This window comes from Oncorhynchus mykiss, chromosome 12 (assembly GCF_057628025.1).
Source record: "Oncorhynchus mykiss isolate SJ-2025 chromosome 12, ASM5762802v1, whole genome shotgun sequence".
In the NCBI taxonomy this organism is placed as follows: domain Eukaryota; kingdom Metazoa; phylum Chordata; class Actinopteri; order Salmoniformes; family Salmonidae; genus Oncorhynchus; species Oncorhynchus mykiss.
Genome location: NC_143033.1, coordinates 43,453,252 through 43,475,756, shown reverse-complemented (window position 1 = coordinate 43,475,756; position 22,505 = coordinate 43,453,252). Strand labels below are relative to the sequence as shown.

The 22,505-nt window shown below is 41.2% G+C and overlaps 1 protein-coding gene across 2 annotated transcripts in view; it reads right to left on the bottom strand.

Moving 5' to 3' along the window:
• The window catches only part of LOC110537630 (opioid-binding protein/cell adhesion molecule), a 406,128-nt gene that overhangs the window by 234,251 nt on the left and 149,372 nt on the right, over positions 1 to 22,505 (bottom strand). Inside the window, exon 2 of one of the 2 annotated variants that reach the window (XM_021623816.3) lies at positions 16,837 to 16,912. In XM_021623816.3, coding sequence (XP_021479491.2) covers positions 16,837 to 16,912 — 76 coding nt within the window. Of the gene's footprint in view, positions 1 to 16,836; positions 17,617 to 22,505 lie in introns of those variants that run through there. The other variant, XM_021623815.3, reaches the window with a different exon arrangement.

Sequence of the window (22,505 nt, the reverse complement as noted above, 5' to 3'; positions counted from 1 at the left end):
TTTGCCAAAAGGCATCTAAAGGACTCTCGGACCATGAGAAACAAGATTCACTGGTCTGATGAAACCAAGATTGAACACTTTGACCTGAATGCCAAGCGTCACATCTGGAGGAATCCTAGCACCACCTCTACGATGAAGCATGGTGGTGGCAGCAACATGCAGTGGGGATGTTTTTCAGTGGCAGGGACTGGGAGACTAGTCAGGACTGAGGGAAAGATGAACGGAGCAAAGTACAGAGAAAAATCTGATACATTTGCTCCTGAGCACTTAGGACCTCAGACTGGGGGCGAAGGTTTATGTTCCAATAGGACAACGACCCTAAGCACACAGCCAAGACAACGCAGGAATGGCATCGGGACAAGTCTATGGATGTCCTTGAGTGGCCCAGCCAGAGTCCGGACTTGAACCCGATCTAACATCTCTGGAGAGACCTGAGCAGCGACAATCCCCATCCAACCTGACAAAGCTTGAGAGGATCCGCAGAGAAGAATGGGAGAATTTCCCTAAATACAGGAGTGTCATAACCAAGAATACTGACGTAAATGTGATATTTTAGTTTTTTATTTAGTTTACATTTGGCAAAGAAAAATGTAACCTAATTTTCCTTTGTCATTATTGGGTGTTGGGTGTAGATTGATGAGCAGAATGGCACTCCCCAAATACAGGTGTGCCAAGCTTGTAGTGTCATACCTAAGAAAATAACCTAGGTTGTATTCTCTGCCAAAGGTGCATCAAAAAAGTACTGAGTAAAGGGTCTGAGTAGAATGTACATTTTATAAATAATAAACCTGTTTTTGCTTTGTCATTATGGGGTATTGTCTGTAGATTGATGAGGGGAAAAAGTATTTAATCAATTTTAGAATAAGCAAGTAAGGTAACAAAATGTGGAAAAAGTCCAGAAGTCTGAATACTTTCCAATTGCACTGTATAGACACATGTTGTAATAAAATCAACTACATGCACTGAACTTGTCTTGATGCTTTAAGCACACTGTGTGATTAAATAATTAAGACAGACAAATGACGAGAGGCAGACCGACCACAATTGATTTGATTGGGCCGCGCTGTGCTGGGCACAGGCTTGCTGCGCTGGGTTTAAAAAACGTGGACAGCCTGTGTGTACCCATTGTCTACCAACTCTATGAGGCCATAAGCAAAGAAGAAAATGCCCTCCCAGAAGCAGCGCTTCTATTGGCCGGGGACTTTAATGCAGGCAAACAAAATCAATTTTATCAACATTTTACCAGCATGTCACATGTGCAACCAGGGGAAAAAAATCCTAGACCACCTTTACTCCACAATTAGAGATGCATTTGTCAAACAAAGCTCTCCCCAGCCCTCCATTTAGCAAATCTGAAAATATTTCTATCCTCCTGATTCCTGCTTACAAGCAAAAACTAAAGCAGAAAGAACCAGTGACTCGCTCAATACGGAAGTGGTCAGATGACACGGATGTTACTCTACAGGACTGTTTTGCTAGAACAGACTGGAATATGTTCCGGGATTCATCCAATGGCATTGAGGAATACACCAACTCAGTCATCGGCTTCATCAATAAGTGCATCGATGACGTCGTCCCCACAGTGACTGTACGTACATATCCCAACCAGAAGCTATGGATTACAGGCAACATCCGCATCGAGCTAAAGGCTAGAGCTGCCGCTTTCAAGGAGCGGGAGACTAATCCGGAAGCTTATAAGAATTCCCGCTATGCCCTCAGAGGAACCATCAAACAAGAAAAGCGTCAAGATTGAATCTTACTACACCTGCTCTGACACTTGTAGGATGTGGCAGGGCTTGAAAACTATTACGGACTACAAATGGAAACCCAGATGCGAGCTGCCCAGTGAAGCGAGTGTACCAGATGAGCTAAATGCCTTTCATGCTCGCTTCAAGGCAAGCAACACTGAAGCATGCATGAGAGCACCAGATGTTCTGGATGACTGTGTGATAAAGCTCTGAGTAGCCGATGTGAACAATTCCTTTAAACAGGTCAACATTCCCAAAGCCGCTGGGCCAGACGGTTTACCAGGACGTGTACTCAAGGCATGCGTGGACCAACTGTCAAGTGTCTTCACTGACATTTTCAACCTCTCCCTGACCGTGTCTGTAATACCTACAGGTTCCAAGTAGATCACCATATTCCCTGTGCCCAGGAAGCGAATGTAACCTGCCTAAATGATTACCTACCCGTGGCAGTCACGTCAGTAGCCATGAAATTATTTGAAATGCTGGTCATGGCTCACATTAACAGCATCCTCCCGGACACCCTAGACCCACTCCATTTATCACCTGGACAAAAGAACACCTACGTGAGAATGCTGTTCATTGACTACAGCTCAGCGTTCAACACCATAGTGCCCACAAAGCTCATCACCAAGCTAAGGACTCTGGGACTAAACACCTCCCTCTGCAACTGGATCCTGGACTTACTGATGGGCTGCCCCCAGGTGGTAAGAGTAGGCAACAACACGTCTGCCATGCTGATTCTTAACACTGGGGCACCTCAGGGGTGTGTACTTAGTCCCCTCCTGTATTCCCATGACTGCGGGGCCAAACACGACTCCAACATCATCATTAAGTTTGCTGACGACATGACAGAGGTAGGCCTGATCACCGACAACAACGAGACAGCTTATAGGGAGGAGGTCAGAGACCTGGCAATGTGGTGCCAGGACAACAACCTCTCCCTCAATGTGAGCAAGACAAAGGAGCTGATTGTGGACTACAGGAAAAGGTGGGCTGAACAGGCCCCCATTAACATTGACGGGGCTGTAGCGGAGCTGGTCGAGAGTTTAAAAGTTCCTTGGTGTCCATATCACCAACAAACTATAATAGTTCAAACAAACAAAGACAGTCGTGAAGAGGGTAAAACAATACCTCTTTACTGAAAAGATTTCCCCAGATCCTCAAAAGGTTCTACAGCTGCACCATCGATAGCATCCTGACCGGTTGCATCACGGCCTGGTATGCTCGGCCTCCGACTGCAAGGCGCTATAGAGGGTAGTACGAACGGCCCAGTACATCAGCTTTCTGCCATCCAGGACCTCAATACCAGGCGGTGTCAGAGGAAGGCCCTAAAAATTGTCAAAGACTCCAGCCACTCTAGTCATAGACTGTTCTCTCTGCTAACGCACAGCAAACAGTACCGGAGCGCCAAGTCTAAGACCAAGAGGCTTATAAAAGAGCTTCTACCCTCAAGCCATAAGACTCTTGAACAGATAGTCAAATGGCTTCCCAGACTATTTGCATTGCCCTCCCCTCTCCCCACTACTGGCACTCTCTGTTGTCATCTATGCATAGTCACTTTAATAACTCTACCTACATGTAAATACTACCTCAACTAACCAGTGACCCCGCACATTGACTCTGTTACCGGCACCCCCCTGGATATATTGTTATTTTTTACTGTTTCTCTTTAATCACTTGTTCCTTTCATCTCTTATTCTTATCCGTATTTTTTTGAAACTGCACTGTTAGATAGGGGCTCATAAGTAAGCATTTCACTCTAAGGTTGTATTTGGCGCATGTAACTAATACAATTTGATTTGATTTAATTGTGCTGAACCCAGGAAGATTAGCTGCTGCCTTAGCAGATCCCTAATAAATAGAAATACAAATCCACATTGACTGAAGTGGATTTAGTGTGCGTTCTCTAATTCTCTCATTCTCTCTTTCTTTCTCTCTCTCGGAGGACCTGAGCCCTAGGACCATGCCCAAGGACTACCTGACATGATGATTCCTTGCTGTCCCCAGTCCACCTGACTGTGCTGCTGCTCCAGTTTCAGCTGTTCTGCCTTATTATTATTCGACCATGCTGGTCATTTATGAACATTTGAACATCTTGGCCATGTTCTGTTATAATCTCCACCCGGCACAGCCAGAAGAGGACTGGCCACCCCACATAGCCTGGTTCCTCTCTAGGTTTCTTCCTAGGTTTTGGCCTTTCTAGGGAGTTTTTCCTAGCCACCGTGCTTCTACACCTGCATTGCTTGCTGTTTGGGGTTTTAGGCTGGGTTTCTGTACAGCTTTTTGAGATATCAGCTGATGTACAAAGGGCTATATAAATAAATTTGATTTGATTTGATTTAACAAGTGACATCAATAAGGGATCATAGCTATCACCTGGATACACCGGGTCAGTCTATGTCATGGAAAGAGCAGGTCTTCATCATTTTTGTACACTCAGTGTATTGCTAGTGTTACTTTGACATTTCGCTAGGCACATTTTACTTAAATTTGTTAACTTCATATCTCCAGCCTGATCTAATGGCTATTGTATCATGTTTTAGATCTTCGAGTAATGGCAATCTGAGTGGGACTCAATACAAGGTAAGACATGCGTTATAGTTACTTACGGCCCAGATATACCAAAAGATACAGTACAATAAGAAAATGATCAACTCCCCCCTATGAAATTGACTCACAGTTCTACACAATCAACAACATTCAGGAACTGCATAAATACACTTGAATATTGCCACTGGACTAGATTTTATGCAATAGTTCTGAATTTTGACACTACAAGGTAAGATTCAGATGTCTAGCATTCTAATTCCACCTTTTTATTTTTCCACGTTTAGTAAAACTCCCTTTGTTCACCACAGTTACCCACACTTTTATGTGAGTGGGTGATGAGAACTTCCATGCAACAACATGATTTGTTTGAATTTTGCAATGTTGGAGTCTGCTGTACAGTTATTGTTGTATTTCAGCAAGATATCTTGGGATGCAGTGCTCAGAGAAGCTCATCATGCAAGGCCATTGGATGCAACTCCAACTGGAGTGAAGATATTCCCACTATCAAATGATTGCCGCCATTATTACATCATGTATACAACATTCTCACGCTTGAAAGAGGTGGATAGATAAATGCTAATTTTCTGATGTCAATCATTAGGTTGTTGAACGTTTGAGTCACTGTTATGTTTAACTTCACCATGGCCTCAGGAAGAACTGCTCATACAGACTGACTGACTGTGCAAGATCTATTGGAGAATTTCATGTATAGATGTATCAACTGTAGATTTCCTGTGCCTTGGACCTCTGTTGGTTTGGAAATTATCAGGTTTCAGGTAAGACCCAAGTGCAGACTGTGTTGAAGTAACAATGTTTATTGAAACAACAGGGGCAGGCAAATGACAGGGCAAGGCAGGCAAGGGTCGATAATCCAGAGTAGCGGCAAAGGTACCGGGTGGCAGGCAGGCTCAGGGTCAGGCAGAGGTGTCTGTAATCCAGAGGGGGGCAAGGTACAGTTCGGCATGCAGAGTCAGGCAGAGTGATCAGGCAGACGGGCTCAGAGTCAGAACAGGCAAGGGTGAAAAACCAGGAGGGCAAAAAAAGAGAGACTGGAAAAATCAGGAGCTGAGACACAAAACTCTGGTTGACTTGAACAAACAAGACAAACTGGCATAGACAGACAGAAAACATAGGTATAACGCAGGGGATAAGTTGGAAAGATGGGAGGGGGTGGAGACAAGCACAAAGACAGGTGAAACAGATCAGGGTGTGACAGTGTCATGACGTTGCCCTATTGGGTGAGGTTTATGACTCCCCCATAAATACCTTTCTCCCTTTCCTCTCCACTCTACAGAATGGACTTTGTTAACATAGAAATGTGGTAACATCAAAAGGTTGGGGAATGGAAAAATATTACCCTTTGTCAACCAGTTGAAAGTGTCCTTTGGCACGTAAAGAATATGTCAGATCAGTTGGTGCCTGGGACATTATATCTAATGATAGGATTACATAAATTGTATCTTGGAAAGTCTACACATTCTAGTTATCAGATTCACATGGAATTGTTGTGCAATTGAAATGTTTAAAAATGAAACTATTTGTGAAAAGATTACATTTAATTTTAGCTTCCAAATTAAATAATTGTTTTCATAAGTAAACTATGCTCCCTCAGTGGCCACGTCCAAGCGAACAGACATTGGTTGAGAACTATTAAACATGCCCTTCTTTCCCCCAATATAAATGCCTGTTGACGGAAGTCAAACTCAGATCCCGACGACGTGAGGACTGGTGTCCATACGTTTAACTTGTTATGGCTGCAATCCCAATACCGGGATTGATATGACAACTACCAGTGAAAATAGAGGGCGCCAAATTCAAACCACAGAAATCTAATAATTACAATTCCTAAAACATATGTGTCTTATATCATTTTAAAGCTATTCTCGTTGTTAATCCCACCAAAGTGTCTGATTTCAAATATAATTTTCAGCGAAAGCACTACAAACGATTATGTTAGGTCTCCACCAAACCACAATAAGCACAGCCATTTTCCAGCAAAATATAGCATTCACAAAAAGCGTAAATACAGATAAAAGTAATCACTAACCTTGAATTATCTTCATCAGATGACACTCATAGGACTTCATGTTACACAATACATGCATGTTTTGTTTGATAAAGTTCATATTTACATTGGTGCGTTAGATTCACTAGTTCCAAAAACATCAAGTCATTTTGCATGGCCACATCATTTCAACAGAAATACTCATCAAAAATGGAGATGATAATACAAGTTATACACATGGAATTATAGATATACCTCTCCTTAATGCAACCGCTGTGTCAGATTTCAAAAATAAGTTTACGGAAAAAGCAACCCATGCAATAATCTGAGACGGCGCTCAGAACAGTAGCCAAATTAGCCTCCATGTTGAGGTCAACAGAAACCAGAAAACACATGATAAATGTTTCCTTACCTTTGAGGAACTTCATCAGAATGCAGTCCTAGAAATCGCAGGTCCACAATAAATGCTTGATTTGTTCGAAAATGTCCGTTATTTATGTCCAATTAGCTAAACAATTAGTAAACAATTCCAAAGTCACAAAGTGTGTCCACTATAACGTGACAAAATGTCCAAAAGTTCCGTAACAGTCAGTAGAAACATGTCAAACAATGTACTGAATCAATCTTTAGAATGTTGTTTACATATATCTTGAATAACGTTCCAGAATTACTTCAGATGAGCGGTGGAACGCAAGTCCTTCCCCTGTGAACGCATGGTCCACTCATGGCTGTGGTGACTATTTCCTGTGTCAATCGACCCCAATTCACATTAGAGTCATCAGATAAAGTTATATTGACATCTAGTGGAAGGTGTAGGAAGTGAAAACTCATCCATATCTCGCTGTAATTTCAATGAGACCTTGGTTGAAAATCTGCCACCTCCAGAAGAAAAAAACTAGGAAGTGGAATTTCTCAGATTTTTGCCTGCTATATGAGTTCTGTTATACTCACAGACATAATTCAAACAGTTTTAGAAACTTCAGATTGTTTTCTATCCAATACTAATAATAATATATATATTATTATAAATATTAGCAACTATGACTGAGGAGAAGGCCGTTTTATATGGGCACCTTTCATCCAAGCTACTCAATAATGCAACTGCAGCCATAAGAAGTTAAAAGGGCTAATTTCAACTACAACCTAACGAAATTAACATTAAGTTCCGGATGACGTGAGGACTGGTGTCCATACGTTTTAAAAAGATAATTTCAATGTGGAGGTGATGATCACCACTCTGGAATGGTAAATTTTGACTAGACCCGCCAGAATATGGCAACTTGGTATGAACTTTGAACGATTATTCACTAAAGAAGTGACACATCCTAGACGTCAAGATATCAGCTGCAGCTGTAAATGTACGTGGCCTAGGAAAGGTCAGACAATCTCTGAAGAGCGACAGGGTACATATCCGCTCTACAACACTACAGCCAGAAAGATTCTTCAAAGGACAATGGCGATCTCTGGGCAAACCAGTATTCCATCTTCGACCCATCTATCGAAGCGCAGCTCAGAGTAAATACAGTGGGGAAAACAAGTATTTGATACACTGCCAATTTTGCAGTTTTTCCTACTTACAAAGCATGTAGAGGTCTGTACTTTTTTTTTATCATAGGTACACTTCAGCTGTGAGAGACGTATACTAAAACAAAAATCCAGAAAATCACATTGCATGATTTTTAAGTCATTAATTTGCATTTCATTGCATGACATAAGTGTTTGATCACCTACCAACCAGTAAGAATTCCGGCTCTCACAGACCTGTTCGTTTTTCTTTAAGAAGCCCTCCTGTTCTCCACTCATTACCTGTATTAACTACACCTGTTTGAACTCGTTACCTGTATAATAGACACCTGTCCACACACTCAATCAAACAGACTCCAACCTCTCCACAATGGCCAAGACCAAAGAGCTGTGTGAGGACATCAGGGTTAAATTGTAGATGGGCTACAGGATAGGCAAGCAGCTTGGTGAGAAGGCAACAACTGTTGGCACAATTATTAGAAAATGGAAGAAGTTCAAGATGACGGTCAATCACCCTCGGTCTGGGGCTCCATGATCATAAGGAAGGTGAGGGATCAGCCCAGAACTACACGGCAGGACCTGGTCAATGACCTGAAGAGAGCTGGGACCACAGTCTCAAAGAAAACCATTAGTAACACACTATGCCGTCATGGATTAAAATCCTGCAGCGCACGCAAGGTCAACCTGCTCAAGCCAGCGCATGTCCAGGCCCGTCTGAAGTTTGCCAATGACCATCTGGATGATCCAGAGGAGGAATGGGAGAAGGTCATATGGTCTGATGAGACAAAAATAGAGCTTTTTGGTCTAAACTCCACTCGCCATGTTTGGAGGAAGAAGAAGGATGAGTACAACCCCAAGAACACCATCCCAACCATGAAGCATGGAGGTGGAAACATCATTCTTTGGGGATGCTTTTCTGCAAATGGGACAGAACGACTGCACCGTATTGAGGGGAGGATGGATGGGGCCATGTAATGTGAGATCTTGGCCAATAACCTCCTTCCCTCAGTAAGAGCATTGAAGATGGGTCGTGGCTGGGTCTTTCAGCATGACAACGACCCGAAACACACAGTCAAGGCAACTAAGGAGTGGCTCCGTAAGAAGCATCTCAATGTCCTGGAGTGGCCTAGCCAGTCTCCAGACCTGAACCCAATAGAAAATCTTTGAAGGGAGCTGAAAGTCCGTATTTTCCCAGCGACAGCCCCGAAACCTGAAGGATCTGGAGAAGGTCTATATGGAGGAGTGGGCCAAAATCCCTGCTGCAGTGTTTGCAAACCTGGTCAAGAACTACAGAAAACGTATGATCTCTGTAATTGCAAACAAAGGTTTCTGTACCAAATATTAAGTTCTGCTTTTCTGATGTATCAAATACTTTTGTCATGCAATAAAATGGCAATTAATTACTTAAAAATCAATGTGATTTTCTGGATTTTTGTTTTATATTCCGTCTCTCACAGTTGAAGTGTACCTATGATAAAAATTACAGAAGTCTACATGCTTTGTAAGTACGAAAACCTGCAAAATCGGCAGTGTATCAAATACTTGTTCTCCCCACTGTATATATCATGCATTTTCCTTTTCCGATAGGGACGGTTATTAGAATGCATAACATTCTGTATTTACGATAGCATAGCTTCTTTCTCAAGGTCCGATAGAAACCCACTCCCCTTTGTCCCTCAGACTTCCCGCTCTTTCATTAAAACCTAACCCACTTTCTTTGTCCAACCAGCCGTCATATCGGTTTCGTCCGCTAGGGACCTTATCTTTTATGACATGATTAGTAATCGATGTATGATCTATCCTGTGTATATGTAATTCTGTGTGATTATTTAGGTATTTAATAAATAAAGAATTAAGCCAATTTGTGTATTGCTGATTCAAATTATTGGCTAGGGTTCGTGCAGATAACCAAGTACTTACGACAATAAGAATGAGACCGATCGAGGTGACAGTTAATAATTGACTGCAATTGATATAAAAGATCTTCAGATTTTTAAGGGAGTGGATTCGGGAGATAACCGCTCTATATAAATGAATGCTTCCATGGTGCCCCAGGTTATTAATGGTTTAATAGTTGCATGGTTTAATTAAATCACATAATCAATTAAACGTTAGATAATCGATTTGATAAAATAGCATTTCTTATAATTTAATCAGTCAGAGACACGACAATAGAAATTAACATTTTCTGGTTGCATTATTTGATGGAATGTTAGTAATAAATAACCCCCCCAAAACGTTATATCCCTCCGGATATGGTGCACGGATATGTGTGTGGTCTGCGGCAGTTTCCCAACTCCAGTCCTCCAGTGCCCCCAACAACACACATTTTTGTTGTAGCTCCGGACAAAAAACACCTGATCCAACTTTATTAGGACTTGATGATTAGTTGACAAGTAGAATAAGATGTGCTTGTCCGGGGCCACAAAAACATGGTGTACTGTTGGGGGTACTTGAGGACCGGAGTTGTGAAACACTGGTCTACTGCACCAGCCTCAGATGTTCAGTCACTTTTGTATAGTCTAATTATCCCCTTAGTGTCTGTCATCTTGATTTAAATGAATGCCTTCACACATTCATTTGAATTCAGATACAGCCCTACTTAGTTAAGCGTCTATTCCAATGTTGATTGTTTGGATATATTGATTATTTTTTTATATACACTACTGTTCAAAAGTTTGGGGTCACTTAGAAATGTCCTTGTTTTTTAAAGAAAAGCACAAACTAGACACTAATGTACTTGTCCTCTTGCTCAGTTGTGCCCTGGGGCTTCCCACTCCTCTTTCTGTTCTGGTCAGAGCTGATTTGCACTGTTCTGTGAAGGGAGTAGTACACAGCATTGTACAAGATCTTCAGTTTCTTGGCAATTTCTCGCATGGAATAGCCTTCATTTCTCAGAAAAAAAATAGACTGACGAGTTTCAGAAGAAAGTTATTTTGTTTCTGGCCATTTTGAGCCTGCAATCGAACCCACGATTGCTGATGCTCCAGATACTGAACTAGTCTAAAGAAGGCCAGTTTTATTGCTTCTTTAATCAGGACAACAGTTTTCAGCTGTGCTAACATAATTTCAAAAGGGTTTTCTAATGATCAATTAGCCTTTTAAAATGATTAACTTGGATTAGATAACACAACGTGCTATTGGAACACAGGAGTGACGGTTGCTGATAATGGGCCTCCGTATGCCTATATTCCATTAATAATCTGCCGTTTCCAGCTATTTATTCTCTTTTTTTACGTTTATTTAACTAGGCAAGTCAGTTACTAACAAATTCTTATTTTCAATGACGGCCTATCACATGAAAAATCAGGCTAGGTATGCACTGGTCGATGTATGTAGATATGTTGTTTGTAAAATGGTTACATGACAGTTATGTGTGGTAGGGTAAAGTCACCACAACTACTGATGGCAACTACTCCAACCCAGGCTGTTACCTCATTGTCTAGCACCCACCTAGGTATGACACAAAACATTTACACCACGTTCATCACTGGCTATGACAATGGAGAGGTGAAGAGTGAATGGTGCTAATCAGCAGACCAGAGATGATTAGCTGGCCAGTGGTATTAGGGCCAGGTTGGGACCTGTGGTTAACACATCTACTCTTTAGAAGTGTCATAAGATATCTAGTAACCCCAGATTTAGGACTTCTGTTAACATCTCAAGATGTCACCCTTGCAGCGCTAAGTCCCTGTCGCTGCCCTTTGGGCAAGAGAGCCCCTTATTGGTCCTCCAACACCACTTCAAGCAACAACTGGTGCCATATGTATCAAGTGTCTCAGAGAAGGAGTGCTGATTTAGGATAATTTTTGCCTTTTAGGTCACAATGAATAAGATTTCATGCACAGAGGGGACCTGATCCTAGGTCAGCACTACTATTCTGAGACTCTTGATACATACAGCCCCTGGTCTCCCATCCACAGATTGACCAGGCCCGACCCTAGATAGCTTCAGTCAAAATGTGCAGCATATTCAATGTGAGCAGAAATACTGTTATCATCATCTCCATACTTTGAAGAAATTAGGTTCAGTGACATTTACTTTTGTTTTTAGCCATAGCTTATAAAATATGAGGGTTACTGATGCAGTCTAGTTAACTATGACATCTCGAAGCACTGCTTATTCTGCAACAGCTTTCCCCCACCATCTTCCTAATGTTATTTTCAGACTGATCACTAGAAATAGATGGGTGATTTGGGATGTTTGAAAAGGTCCCCAGAACGTTGATATATGCCTCACGAAAAAGTATTGCCCAGCATTGGCAGCAAACTCGTGATGCTCAGAGCCGGAGCTTAGACCACATGCTAGAGTTCACAACGCTCTAGCAAGCCGCAATAATACTTGAAGATACTTGATTGTGATAGCACGTCATTTTTAATTACTTTTTTTTAAGCCTTCCCCAAACCATAGCCAGAACTTTAACCTCTCAGACTAAAAACTTAAACCTTTGAGTTATTTCTGTTTAACCCATTACAGGCTAAGCCTTGTCTGGGGGGGGGGGGGGGGGGATAATTTTGATATTTGATTTGGAATCTTAAGACCCCTTTGGTATCCCAAAAATATATTTAAAAATAATTTATGTAAAATTGTATTTAGCCTTACTGCTATTAGCCCATAGAAACATACTGAATAAAATATCCACTACATGGAACAACAGATAGTTCCCCCCCCAAAAAAAATCCAAATAAAGTTTGTTCTTAAGTGTCTGTCCTTTATCTGAGAGATTTATGAAAGATAAGGGAACGTTTGTTATTTTTTTTATACATGTATTTAACCCCTTATTTTTTGTCACTAAACAGACTCCATATGTACCATTTATTTTCTCAACTGGTACCGGGGGACCTTCAGACGAGTCTTGTGAGGCCTGTGGGCATCCTAGAGCACATGTATGTGTTCATGAGAGTCTCCCCCTTCCACCGAGGGATCATGTTAGTGTGTAGCCCAAACTGTTCGGATGCTACAGACAGAAGTTGGCAGATCGGCTGTACCGACTTCAGATGAGTCGCAAGAGGCTTGAGGGGGTCGTAGAGCAAAACTTAGGCCAAACCACTATGCTACAGCCAATTTTGCGAGTAGGCCGATTTTCGGGATGTCTCATGGTCTGACAAACACTGCAGCTCTGTCACCTTTCACCACAGATGTGGAAGTGTGACATTGGTGGATTAAGACGCTTCCAATGCAAAAAGATATCTCTAGCTTAAACTGACGGGGGCGTGGATATAGACTCTAGGGGGTTAACCCTGTAACCATGCAGAATTAACCCTGTAACAACGCAGAATGAATACGTCAAAACATTTAGAAGGGAAATCATAAGATCATGTTGGTTATTTTATAGTACCACAATAATGTGCTTGTCAACAGCCCAATAGTACAGCAGAAGCAAACTGAAAAGGGTTTGACATGTTTTGATGCAAAAATGGAAGACAATGCTTTTATTTTTTACCCCTTTGTATCCCCAATTTTGTGATATCCAATTGGGTAGTTAGTCTTGTCCCATCGCTTCAAGTCCCGTACGGACTCGGGAGAGGTAAGGTCGACAGCCATGCATTCTCAGAAATACAACCCTGCCAAGCCGCACTGCTTCTTGACACACTGCTCGCTTAACCCGGAAGCCATCCGTACCAATGTGTCGGAGGAAACACTTTACAACTGGTGCCAGTGTGCATTCGCCCGGCCCGCCATAGGAGTCGCTAGAGCACAATGGGTCAAGGACATCCTGGCTAGCAAAACCTTCCCCTAATCCAGAAAACGCTGGGCCAATTGTCCGTCGCCTCATGGGTCTTCTGGTCGCGGGCGGCTGCGACATAGCCCGGGATCTGTAGTGATGCCTGGATCTGGATCTGTAGTGACGCCTCAAGCACTGCAGTGCCTTAGACCGCTGTGTCACTCAGGAGGCCTCACCTAATGTTGTTTGGCAGCAACATTGGAATCATTCTTAGCATTTTGACAGGTTACGCTCCCTAATTTCATATTCTTGGGATAAACAAATTCTAGGCACAGTCCAAATGTAAATACTGTACATTCAGAGTAAATGTGATGGCTTATACAGTGGGGCAAAAAAGTATTTAGTCAGCCACCAATTGTGCAAGTTCTCCCACTTAAAAAGATGAGAGAGGCCTGTATTTTCTATTTTCATCATAGGTACACTTCAACTATGACAGACAAAATGAGAAGAAAAAAATCCAGAAAATCACATTGTAGGATTTTTAATGAATTTATTTGCAAATTATGGTGGAAAATCAGTATTTGGTCACCTACAAACAAGCAAGATTTCTGTCTCTCACAGACCTGTAACTTCTTCTTTAAGAGGCTCCTCTGTCCTCCACTCGTTACCTGTATTAATGGCACCTGTTTGAACTTGTTATCAGTATATAAGACACCTATCCACAACCTCAAACAGGCACACTCCAAACTCCACTATGGCCAAGACCAAAGAGCTGTCAAAGGACACCAGAAACAAAATTATAGACCTGCACCAGGCTGGGAAGACTGAATCTGCAATAGGTAAGCAGCTTGGTTTGAAGAAATCAACTGTGGGAGCAATTATTAGGAAATGGAAGACATACAAGACCACTGATAATCTCCCTCGATCTGGGGCTCCACGCAAGATCTCACCCCATGGGGTCAAAATGATCACAAGAACGGTGAGCAAAAATCCCAGAACCACACGGGGGGACCTGGTGAATGACCTGCAGAGAGCTGGGACAAAGTAACAAAGCCTACCATCAGTAACACACTAAGCCACCAGGGACTCAAATCCTGCAGTACCAGATGTGTCCCCCTGCTTAAGCCAGTACATGTCCAGGCCCGTCTGAAGTTTGCTAGAAAGCATTTGGATGATCCAGGAGAAGATTGGGAGAATGTCATATGGTCAGATTAAACCAAAATATAACTTTTTGGTAAAAACTCAACTTGTCGTGTTTGGAGGACAAAGAATGCTGAGTTGCATCCAAAGAACACCATTCCTACTGTGAAGCATGGGGGTGGAAACATCATGCTTTGGGGCTGTTTTTCTGCAAAGGGACCAGGACGACTGATCCGTGTAAAGGAAAGAATGAATGGGGCCATGTATCGTGAGATTTTGAGTGAAAACCTCCTTCCATCAGCAAGGGCATTAAAGATGAAACGTGGCTGGGTCTTTCAGCATGACAATGATCCCAAACACACCGCCCGGGCAACGATGGAGTGGCTTCGTAAGAAACATTTCAAGGTCCTGGAGTGGCCTAGCCAGTCTCCAGATCTCAACTCGATAGAACATCTTTGGAGGGAGTTGAAAGTCCGTTTTGCCCAGCAACTGCCCCAAAACATCACTGCTCTAGAGGAGATTTGCATGGAGGAATGGGCCAAAATACCAGCAACAGTGTGTGAAAAGCTTGTGAAGACTTACAGAAAAAGTTTGACCTCTGTCATTGCCAACAAAGGGTATATAACAAAGTATAAAGATAAACTTTTGTTATTGACCAAATACTTATTTTCCACCATAATTTGCAAATAAATTCATAAAAAATCCTACAATGTGATTTTTTTTCTCATTTTGTCTGTCATAGTTGAAGTATACCTATGATGAAAATTACAGGCCTCTCTCATCTTTTTAAGTGGGAGAACTTTAAGTGGGAGAACTACGTTTTGCCCCACTGCATGTCATTACTCCAAATAGCAGACACCAAGGGCACAGCCTCTGTGCCCTCTGTAAATCAGAATTGACTTGCATACAGAAATGTGTAGATGGTATTAAGATTGTATCTAAATGTTTATGATTTAAATCAAATCAAATTTTATTTGTCACATGCGCCGAATACAACAGGCGTTTACCATGACATGCTTACTTACAAGCCCTTAACCAACAATGCATTTCAAGAAATAGTAAATAAAAATATTGTCAATCAAAAATTAGTACAATAAATGTACATATCAATAATGAGGCTATATACAGGGGGTAATATACAGGAGTCAAGGTAAAATGAAGGGGGGGTGGGCATACGTACAACCCTCTGTAGTGCCTTACGGTCAGATGCTGAGCAGTTGCTATACCAGGCAGTGATGCAACCGGTCAGGAAGCTCTCGATGGTGCAGCTGTATGACTTTTTGAGGATCTGAGGACCCATGCCAAATCTTTTAGTCTCCTAAGGGGGAAACGGTGTTGTCGTGCCCTCCTCACAACCTTCTTGGTGTGTTTAGACCATGATAGTTTGTTGGTGATGTGGACACCAAGGAACTTGAAACTCTCGACCCACATAAGAGCCACTTTTCCTTCAGTCACCCCAGGCATGAATACACAGTTTGACAGCTCTGCTCCTCTCAATTAAGTCTTACATGACTTGGGAGATTCAGATAGAATTTGATCACATTGTTTTACCTCTCTAATTTTTGTGATTTAGCTGACACTCTTAACCAGAGTGACACTCTCTCTCTGAGTGTATACATTTTCATACTGGTCCCCATGGGAGTTGAACCCACTGTGCTGGTGTTGCTCTCTCTCTCTCTCTCTCTCTCTCTCTCTCTCTCTCTCTCTCTCTCTCTCTCTCTCTCTCTCTCTCTCTCTCTCTTTCTCTCTCTCTCTCTCTCTCTCTCTCTCTCTCTCTCTCATATATATATTGTGTGGTTACAAATAAGGGAATAGTCAAATGTATTCCATCCTGAATAATCCAAATGTTTGCCCTATTCAATATACAATATAACATTGCATTAAGATCAGCTGACGACCCCGTACCCACCCCCACATAGATAAGAGTATCCCAGCAGCCCACAGCATCCTTAAAAATACCTTAACCGAATCAATAACATGGATGGACAATTAAACTTGCTTGAGATGAATATATGAGGTAGTTATTTTTTAAATCTCTTACAAATAATAACACTATCACATACCTAAACATCACGCTTGCAACGTACATTTGTGGATATAAAGACGACTCCGTAATGAATTCCAAAACACTTTGACTAACTATAGACCACCACGCAATATGGCACGATTCAACAAGCCAATAAGGTATACATTAAATGACTTACTTTAAGACGGCGCTGTCCCCTTGTCTGACAGTGATGTTGTCCTTTGAAAAAGAATCCCCGCTCCTCGCTGGCACTCCTGCAGGTACAAGGAATAGCAGTCTTAGACCGATGACAACAAGGCATTTCCAAGGCGCCACAAAATAACCATAAATGCCCATTTTCCGTCACTGCTCAACTTCCACGGAAACTTGAATGTCAAATATTCCTTGCTCGGTGCAAAGTAGGTATGGCCACGGCAATTCGACTCCACTCAATATGCTGTTGTGGTGGTCGACCTCTATTTCTTTGCCTCAAATAGAAGGTGAGAAGGTGTTATCTTTCAATATAATAAAGTAGGCAATATCTGCGGCTCCAGTACTCTTGGATATCTCCAAGAAATGTCCAGCAGCTACAACAGGCGATGTGTTTTTTCGGAAAGCTGATGTAGGCTAGACTGTCTCCCCTGCTCTGTGTATGTTATTTGTACTCGCCAAGAGATGGATGATCGCGCAAAGATGCATCAGCAAAGTCTCCACTTGGGTAGTTCTGCCGATAGCCTACAGCACAACACTGCAGTGACTCCTAAAACAAGTATGCTCTGAAATCAGGTGTGTATTCTTATTTGTCAAGTAGACTACATAAACTAAATCCACCAGACAGCCAGCTCCGCGGAATCAAGTGAAATCACTCCTTCATAATGAGTGTGTGCCTTGCGCAGGCTAGTCAGTGCTCTCAGGCGCGCGTTATACAACTGTGAACCATCTGCGCAGCATCCCTACTCCCGCTATTTTTACTACCCCAGTGGATGATCAAGCAAGCGATTTGTATTGATAAATCTATAGGCTGTATATATATTTCTATATATCCTAGTCTGCGTTATAATGGCAATAATCACCACAATTAATAGGCCAATCGGGTTGCCTAAATCATTAACATAATTCAGTTAATTATTTGAATACTGTATTGGGAACGATTAGCTACTGACAACTGACATGTACTCACTTTAACATATCAATAATGATCTATGCTCTGCTGAATAGTATAAGTGGAAGGCTATGCTATTGTAGGTGTGTGTGTCTGCACATGCGTGTGTGAGAGATGGGGGGCCATGTATTGGGAGATATCTTTCATAATTTATTTTCAAATACTTATAAAACGTTGTGTACATTTAATGCTTAAATAGTATCGGAAAGAGATTTTGTTTTGTGTGTGCAGCTCATTCCTGAAATGTATATGTGTAGCCCTAGACATACTGTCAATGTTGAAATGACACAATATTTGGTCCCAGTGAAGTTTGTGAGTAAATACATTTTACCTATACCTGCAGTAGGTACCATGCATAGGTTTTTGCAATGTACGGCATGAGCTGGTTGTTGAATAGCTCTGCCCAAACATCGTTCCATTGCATTATCATAAGCACTTATGTGTCCTCAGGGTCTTGGCTGCAAGTAACCCTATTCCTGGAGAGCTGTAGGTTTTCCCTCCAACCCTAATCTAGCGCACCTGATTCTAATAATTAGCTGGTTGATAAACTGAATCAAGTTAGTTACAACTGAGGTTAGAGCGAAAACCTACAGGGGGGTAGCTCTCCAGGAACAGGATTGGAGAGCCCTGAACTAGGGTATGCAGTGCACATCACTGCGCTATGAGAAGTTCGCATTGTTATTATAAGCATGTTATTCCATCCCAGATCACATATTAACACACCCAAAGCATTGCCCTTCTAATTTCATCCACGGAAATATGCATATTTGTATGCATGAGGGTTGATTTGGCAGACGGAGCCAGGGATATAGGGGTCACTGTTTGTTTTGACATGCACACAGTCCCTTGGATTTACTGAGGCGGTGTTCAATTTATTATAAGGTTGTTAGTGGGGGAAATATGATGATGACCCCATCCGAAAAAATTGGGCTAAGATAAGAGTTAATTAAAACTCTATCTAGCCATTGATGCAACCTGAGCATGGTCTGTTTGCACGACGTCCACATCGAACTCAATGGCTTTTTAATTAAAACCCCTCATGCTGACCTCAGCAAATCTAAGATATGTGTTCTTAATTAACGTGGGTTGCTAGGTAGGGGGGAACGTCTCGGTGAAACACTTGTTTCCAAAACACCCCCAGCTGATTAGGGTGACAACATGTTGTGTATGATGGGCTTACTATAACATCAGAGCTGTTTATCAGCTTGAACAACCTCATCTTAATTAAAAGGCCTACTCTGTGATATTTACAGACATTCTGGACAATGTAAATTAATTATACAGTATATACAAATATAACTTATAAATACCCCATGCCATGAGCTTTAGGCAACTGTCTAACCCCACCATAACCCAAAATATAAGGACGTTCTACATCCCTCAACTTTATAGCAAACCAAGTGGCAGGGTTGTGGTTTTACTGTTTTTCAAATTGCGTAGTGGGCCTTTAAGCTGCAATATATAGTGCGATGGAACATTACATTTTTAACTATATGGCTGAGTCTACCATTTCAATTACCTGGGGGTTAGGAGTAAATTCACAGGTATATTTAGGAAACTTACAGTACTTTTAAAGAGTCTTTAGTCACAGTAAGACTGTGTAATCCAGAGGAAATGATTTAAGCATATGGTGCCCTTCAATTAATTGAATGTGCAGTCATCTTCTTTCTGAATTATCAATAGCTCTATTCACTCAGTTCCCTGGAGAGATATTCAACATAGATGTGCTGATACCTTGTATTAGGTAGGCATGGCTCACCTGACCTTTATATGACTTCCCTAGGAGGAAATGACATGCATGCTAACTAGAGTATCATTGATACTGAGCCCAGTCAATGAAGGTCTTGACCTTGAGCTCAACTCTGAATATGGCATCATTTAAGAATTTGCTGTAATTTAGACTAAACATGCAAGAAACATGATTTTTTGGCAGCTTGTTAATTTTCAAAATGTTTGAAAATAAACATTTGTCTGCACATGTAACTTTTGAAGGCTAAATAATAAAGCGGTACTTTTTGGAGGCTCTAGCGATTTTTCCAAGCTATGCAGCCTACATTTATTTTGACAGTAGGCAAAGCATGAAAGATATCAGCAAGCACATTGGTGGGTACACGGCCTGGTGAGCACTATAGCAAATGAAAGTACTTATTTATTCCTAAGAAGTCCAGGGACAGAGAGAATGGTGGTGTTCTTTCACCCTGAAAGGGCCTGCACACAGTACTTCTTGTGCAACAGGAAATGTTGTTTTTCCTCATCTGTGATTATGCTTAGTTGGGTGGAAACTCAGCTGTCATCCTAGGATGGATTCCACTCCCTTGAAGGTGAATGCATTTTAGATGTAATTTCCATCAAAATGTTACTCAAATGAAACTATAATCTCGGGATGGATGGAATCAACCACTGATAACATTTGGAATGGCAAAGTGAGCAAAAATATGCTTAAATTGTCAAATATTTCAAAAGAGAAGAATAATTTCGTATGGATAATTGTCCAAATTCAAGAGAAGACATTGCAGTTTTGGGCAGCTCAGGCAATCGGCAGAGACTATTAATAATGAATGACCATTGTGAATGACCATTCTAGGCCAATATAATGGCCCTATATCGGACCACACTGACAAGCAGAGCCCACACGATAGCAGATAGCAGAGCCCTCATGATAAAAGCCTTGACCCTCAACCTTTTCTTTTGCTGGTTTTGGGGCATCTTCTACCTTAAGTTGCTTAGAGGTTCATGTTGTTTCTCATAATCAGCAGAAACATACTCCCATGGTAACCGCATGTAACACGCCATGCTAGGCCTGAAGGCACTGTAGAAATGTTGATGATGAACGAGTAAGACTACACAATGTTATTTACCGTACACTTGCTGTGGCCATACTAAGCTTGCAGATGAACATCAGATTTAGTAAAGGGATGTTTGCATACCTGGTCTATGTGTTAAGGTAATGTATTTATTGAGAAGTGATTTATTATTATGACATTGTCCGAAATATGACCCCCCCCCAAAAAATTATGAAAGCGAAAGTTTGTGTGAGATGAGAAAATAGGCAGGTTGGCCTCGAAGTCTTCCCGTAGGAGACGTGTCTGTTTGAAACATTTTGTCTACTTGTAGCATGTTAGAAAAAGTTTGAAAAGAAGACTCTTTGCAGATAAAAATATGGGAAAATGACTGTCTTGACAGTACAGGCCAACATGAATTGCTCTTCTCTGCAGTTGGAGACAAACTTTGTCCTGACCATTTTAAAATATAGTATTTACAGTAGTAGGATTATTTTGCCTCTGTGTGATGTTAACACACTTCACACACTTTTTGTGGTATCAAAGCTGCCATGCCCCATAATTATAGAGCCCCACAATGGACTCGTCATAATACCAATAAAACAGGTCAAACACGGAAATGGTTCCAATCGTTTTTTCATCATTCCTTTTTCCCATAGGGGATTTTAGAACCACTTCAAACAAGGTCTGTGTTTCATGTAGGTTTTACTGATGTGACGTTTGGATAACCGTGTAAATCTCTCTCACACAAGGTGACTTTTGTCAATATATTTGTCTCTATTTACTCTCAGATTTGAAAATCTTAATTAGCATCAAAGTAGACATCATGCAAGACTACAAATCCCTGCAAGCTCCTGCACTTTATCTCTAGCTGACACCTTTGCTGTCAGCTAGCAAGCTGGCTACCTTGACCCAAAACAAAAGATATGTTGAACAATTTCATTTACTGTTCCATAATTTATTTAAATAATATTTGATGGCTTATTTATGCACTCAATGCAGTCAAATATTTTCAATGTTCCATGAATGCTAAGCAAATTGTTTGCAAAGAACCAAGTTACCTAGCTACCTACCTAGACAATATTGGGACACACCCTTTTCACCCAGTGGGCGGTGCTATAGAGTGGGCATAGATTTCAGAGCGTATATCGGTGCACACAGTGTTGAGAATGAGTCAAGCACTCTTTTAAGTCTGAATTGTGGAATCTATTCAACACAACATTCTAGGTTGACTAAAGTCGGGTGTACACTACACAATTTTCAAAATCCTAACATTGCTGAGCCTCTCCAATTAAATAATAAGTCTGTAGTTAAATACATTTCCTGTAGTTTTTTGTCTTGTAATGGATGCTACTGTTTCATCAGGGAGCCACAAAGATTAAGTAAAAAAAATGGCATTGCTGAATTCACATTATGTTTGATTTTTCATGCAGCCACAGAATTGAAAACAGCTAAACAATGATTTTGTTTTCAAATTTCAAATTGTTTAAAGTTGAAAGATATCACTCACGCAAAAAAAAGGGACTGTACAATGAGTCTGTGTTCTGTAAGTATGCCTCCAGGATAATATGGTAAATTTTGCCTCATGTATAGGACCTCAAACAAATATATAAGACCAAGCACAAGGGTTTGATGAAGCCAGCAACGCTGATACCAAATTATTTTTCTCAAAAATACATTGGGAATTTGGAAGAGAGAGTACTTCATCAACTTTTAGATTGCTTAAAATACCTGTAAAATTATGCTAACTGTGAAACCTTTACAATATAATCAGCAGTTCAAAGGGTAGGCTAGAGTCAGTTAATCTGATTTTGTTAAATCTAATCTCAAAGAATTAATTTTAGTGATTGATAGAATACATGTATTATTGCATGTTGACTAAACAAATGCAGCGAAATTAGTTTTAAATCTAGTCATGATCAGTTT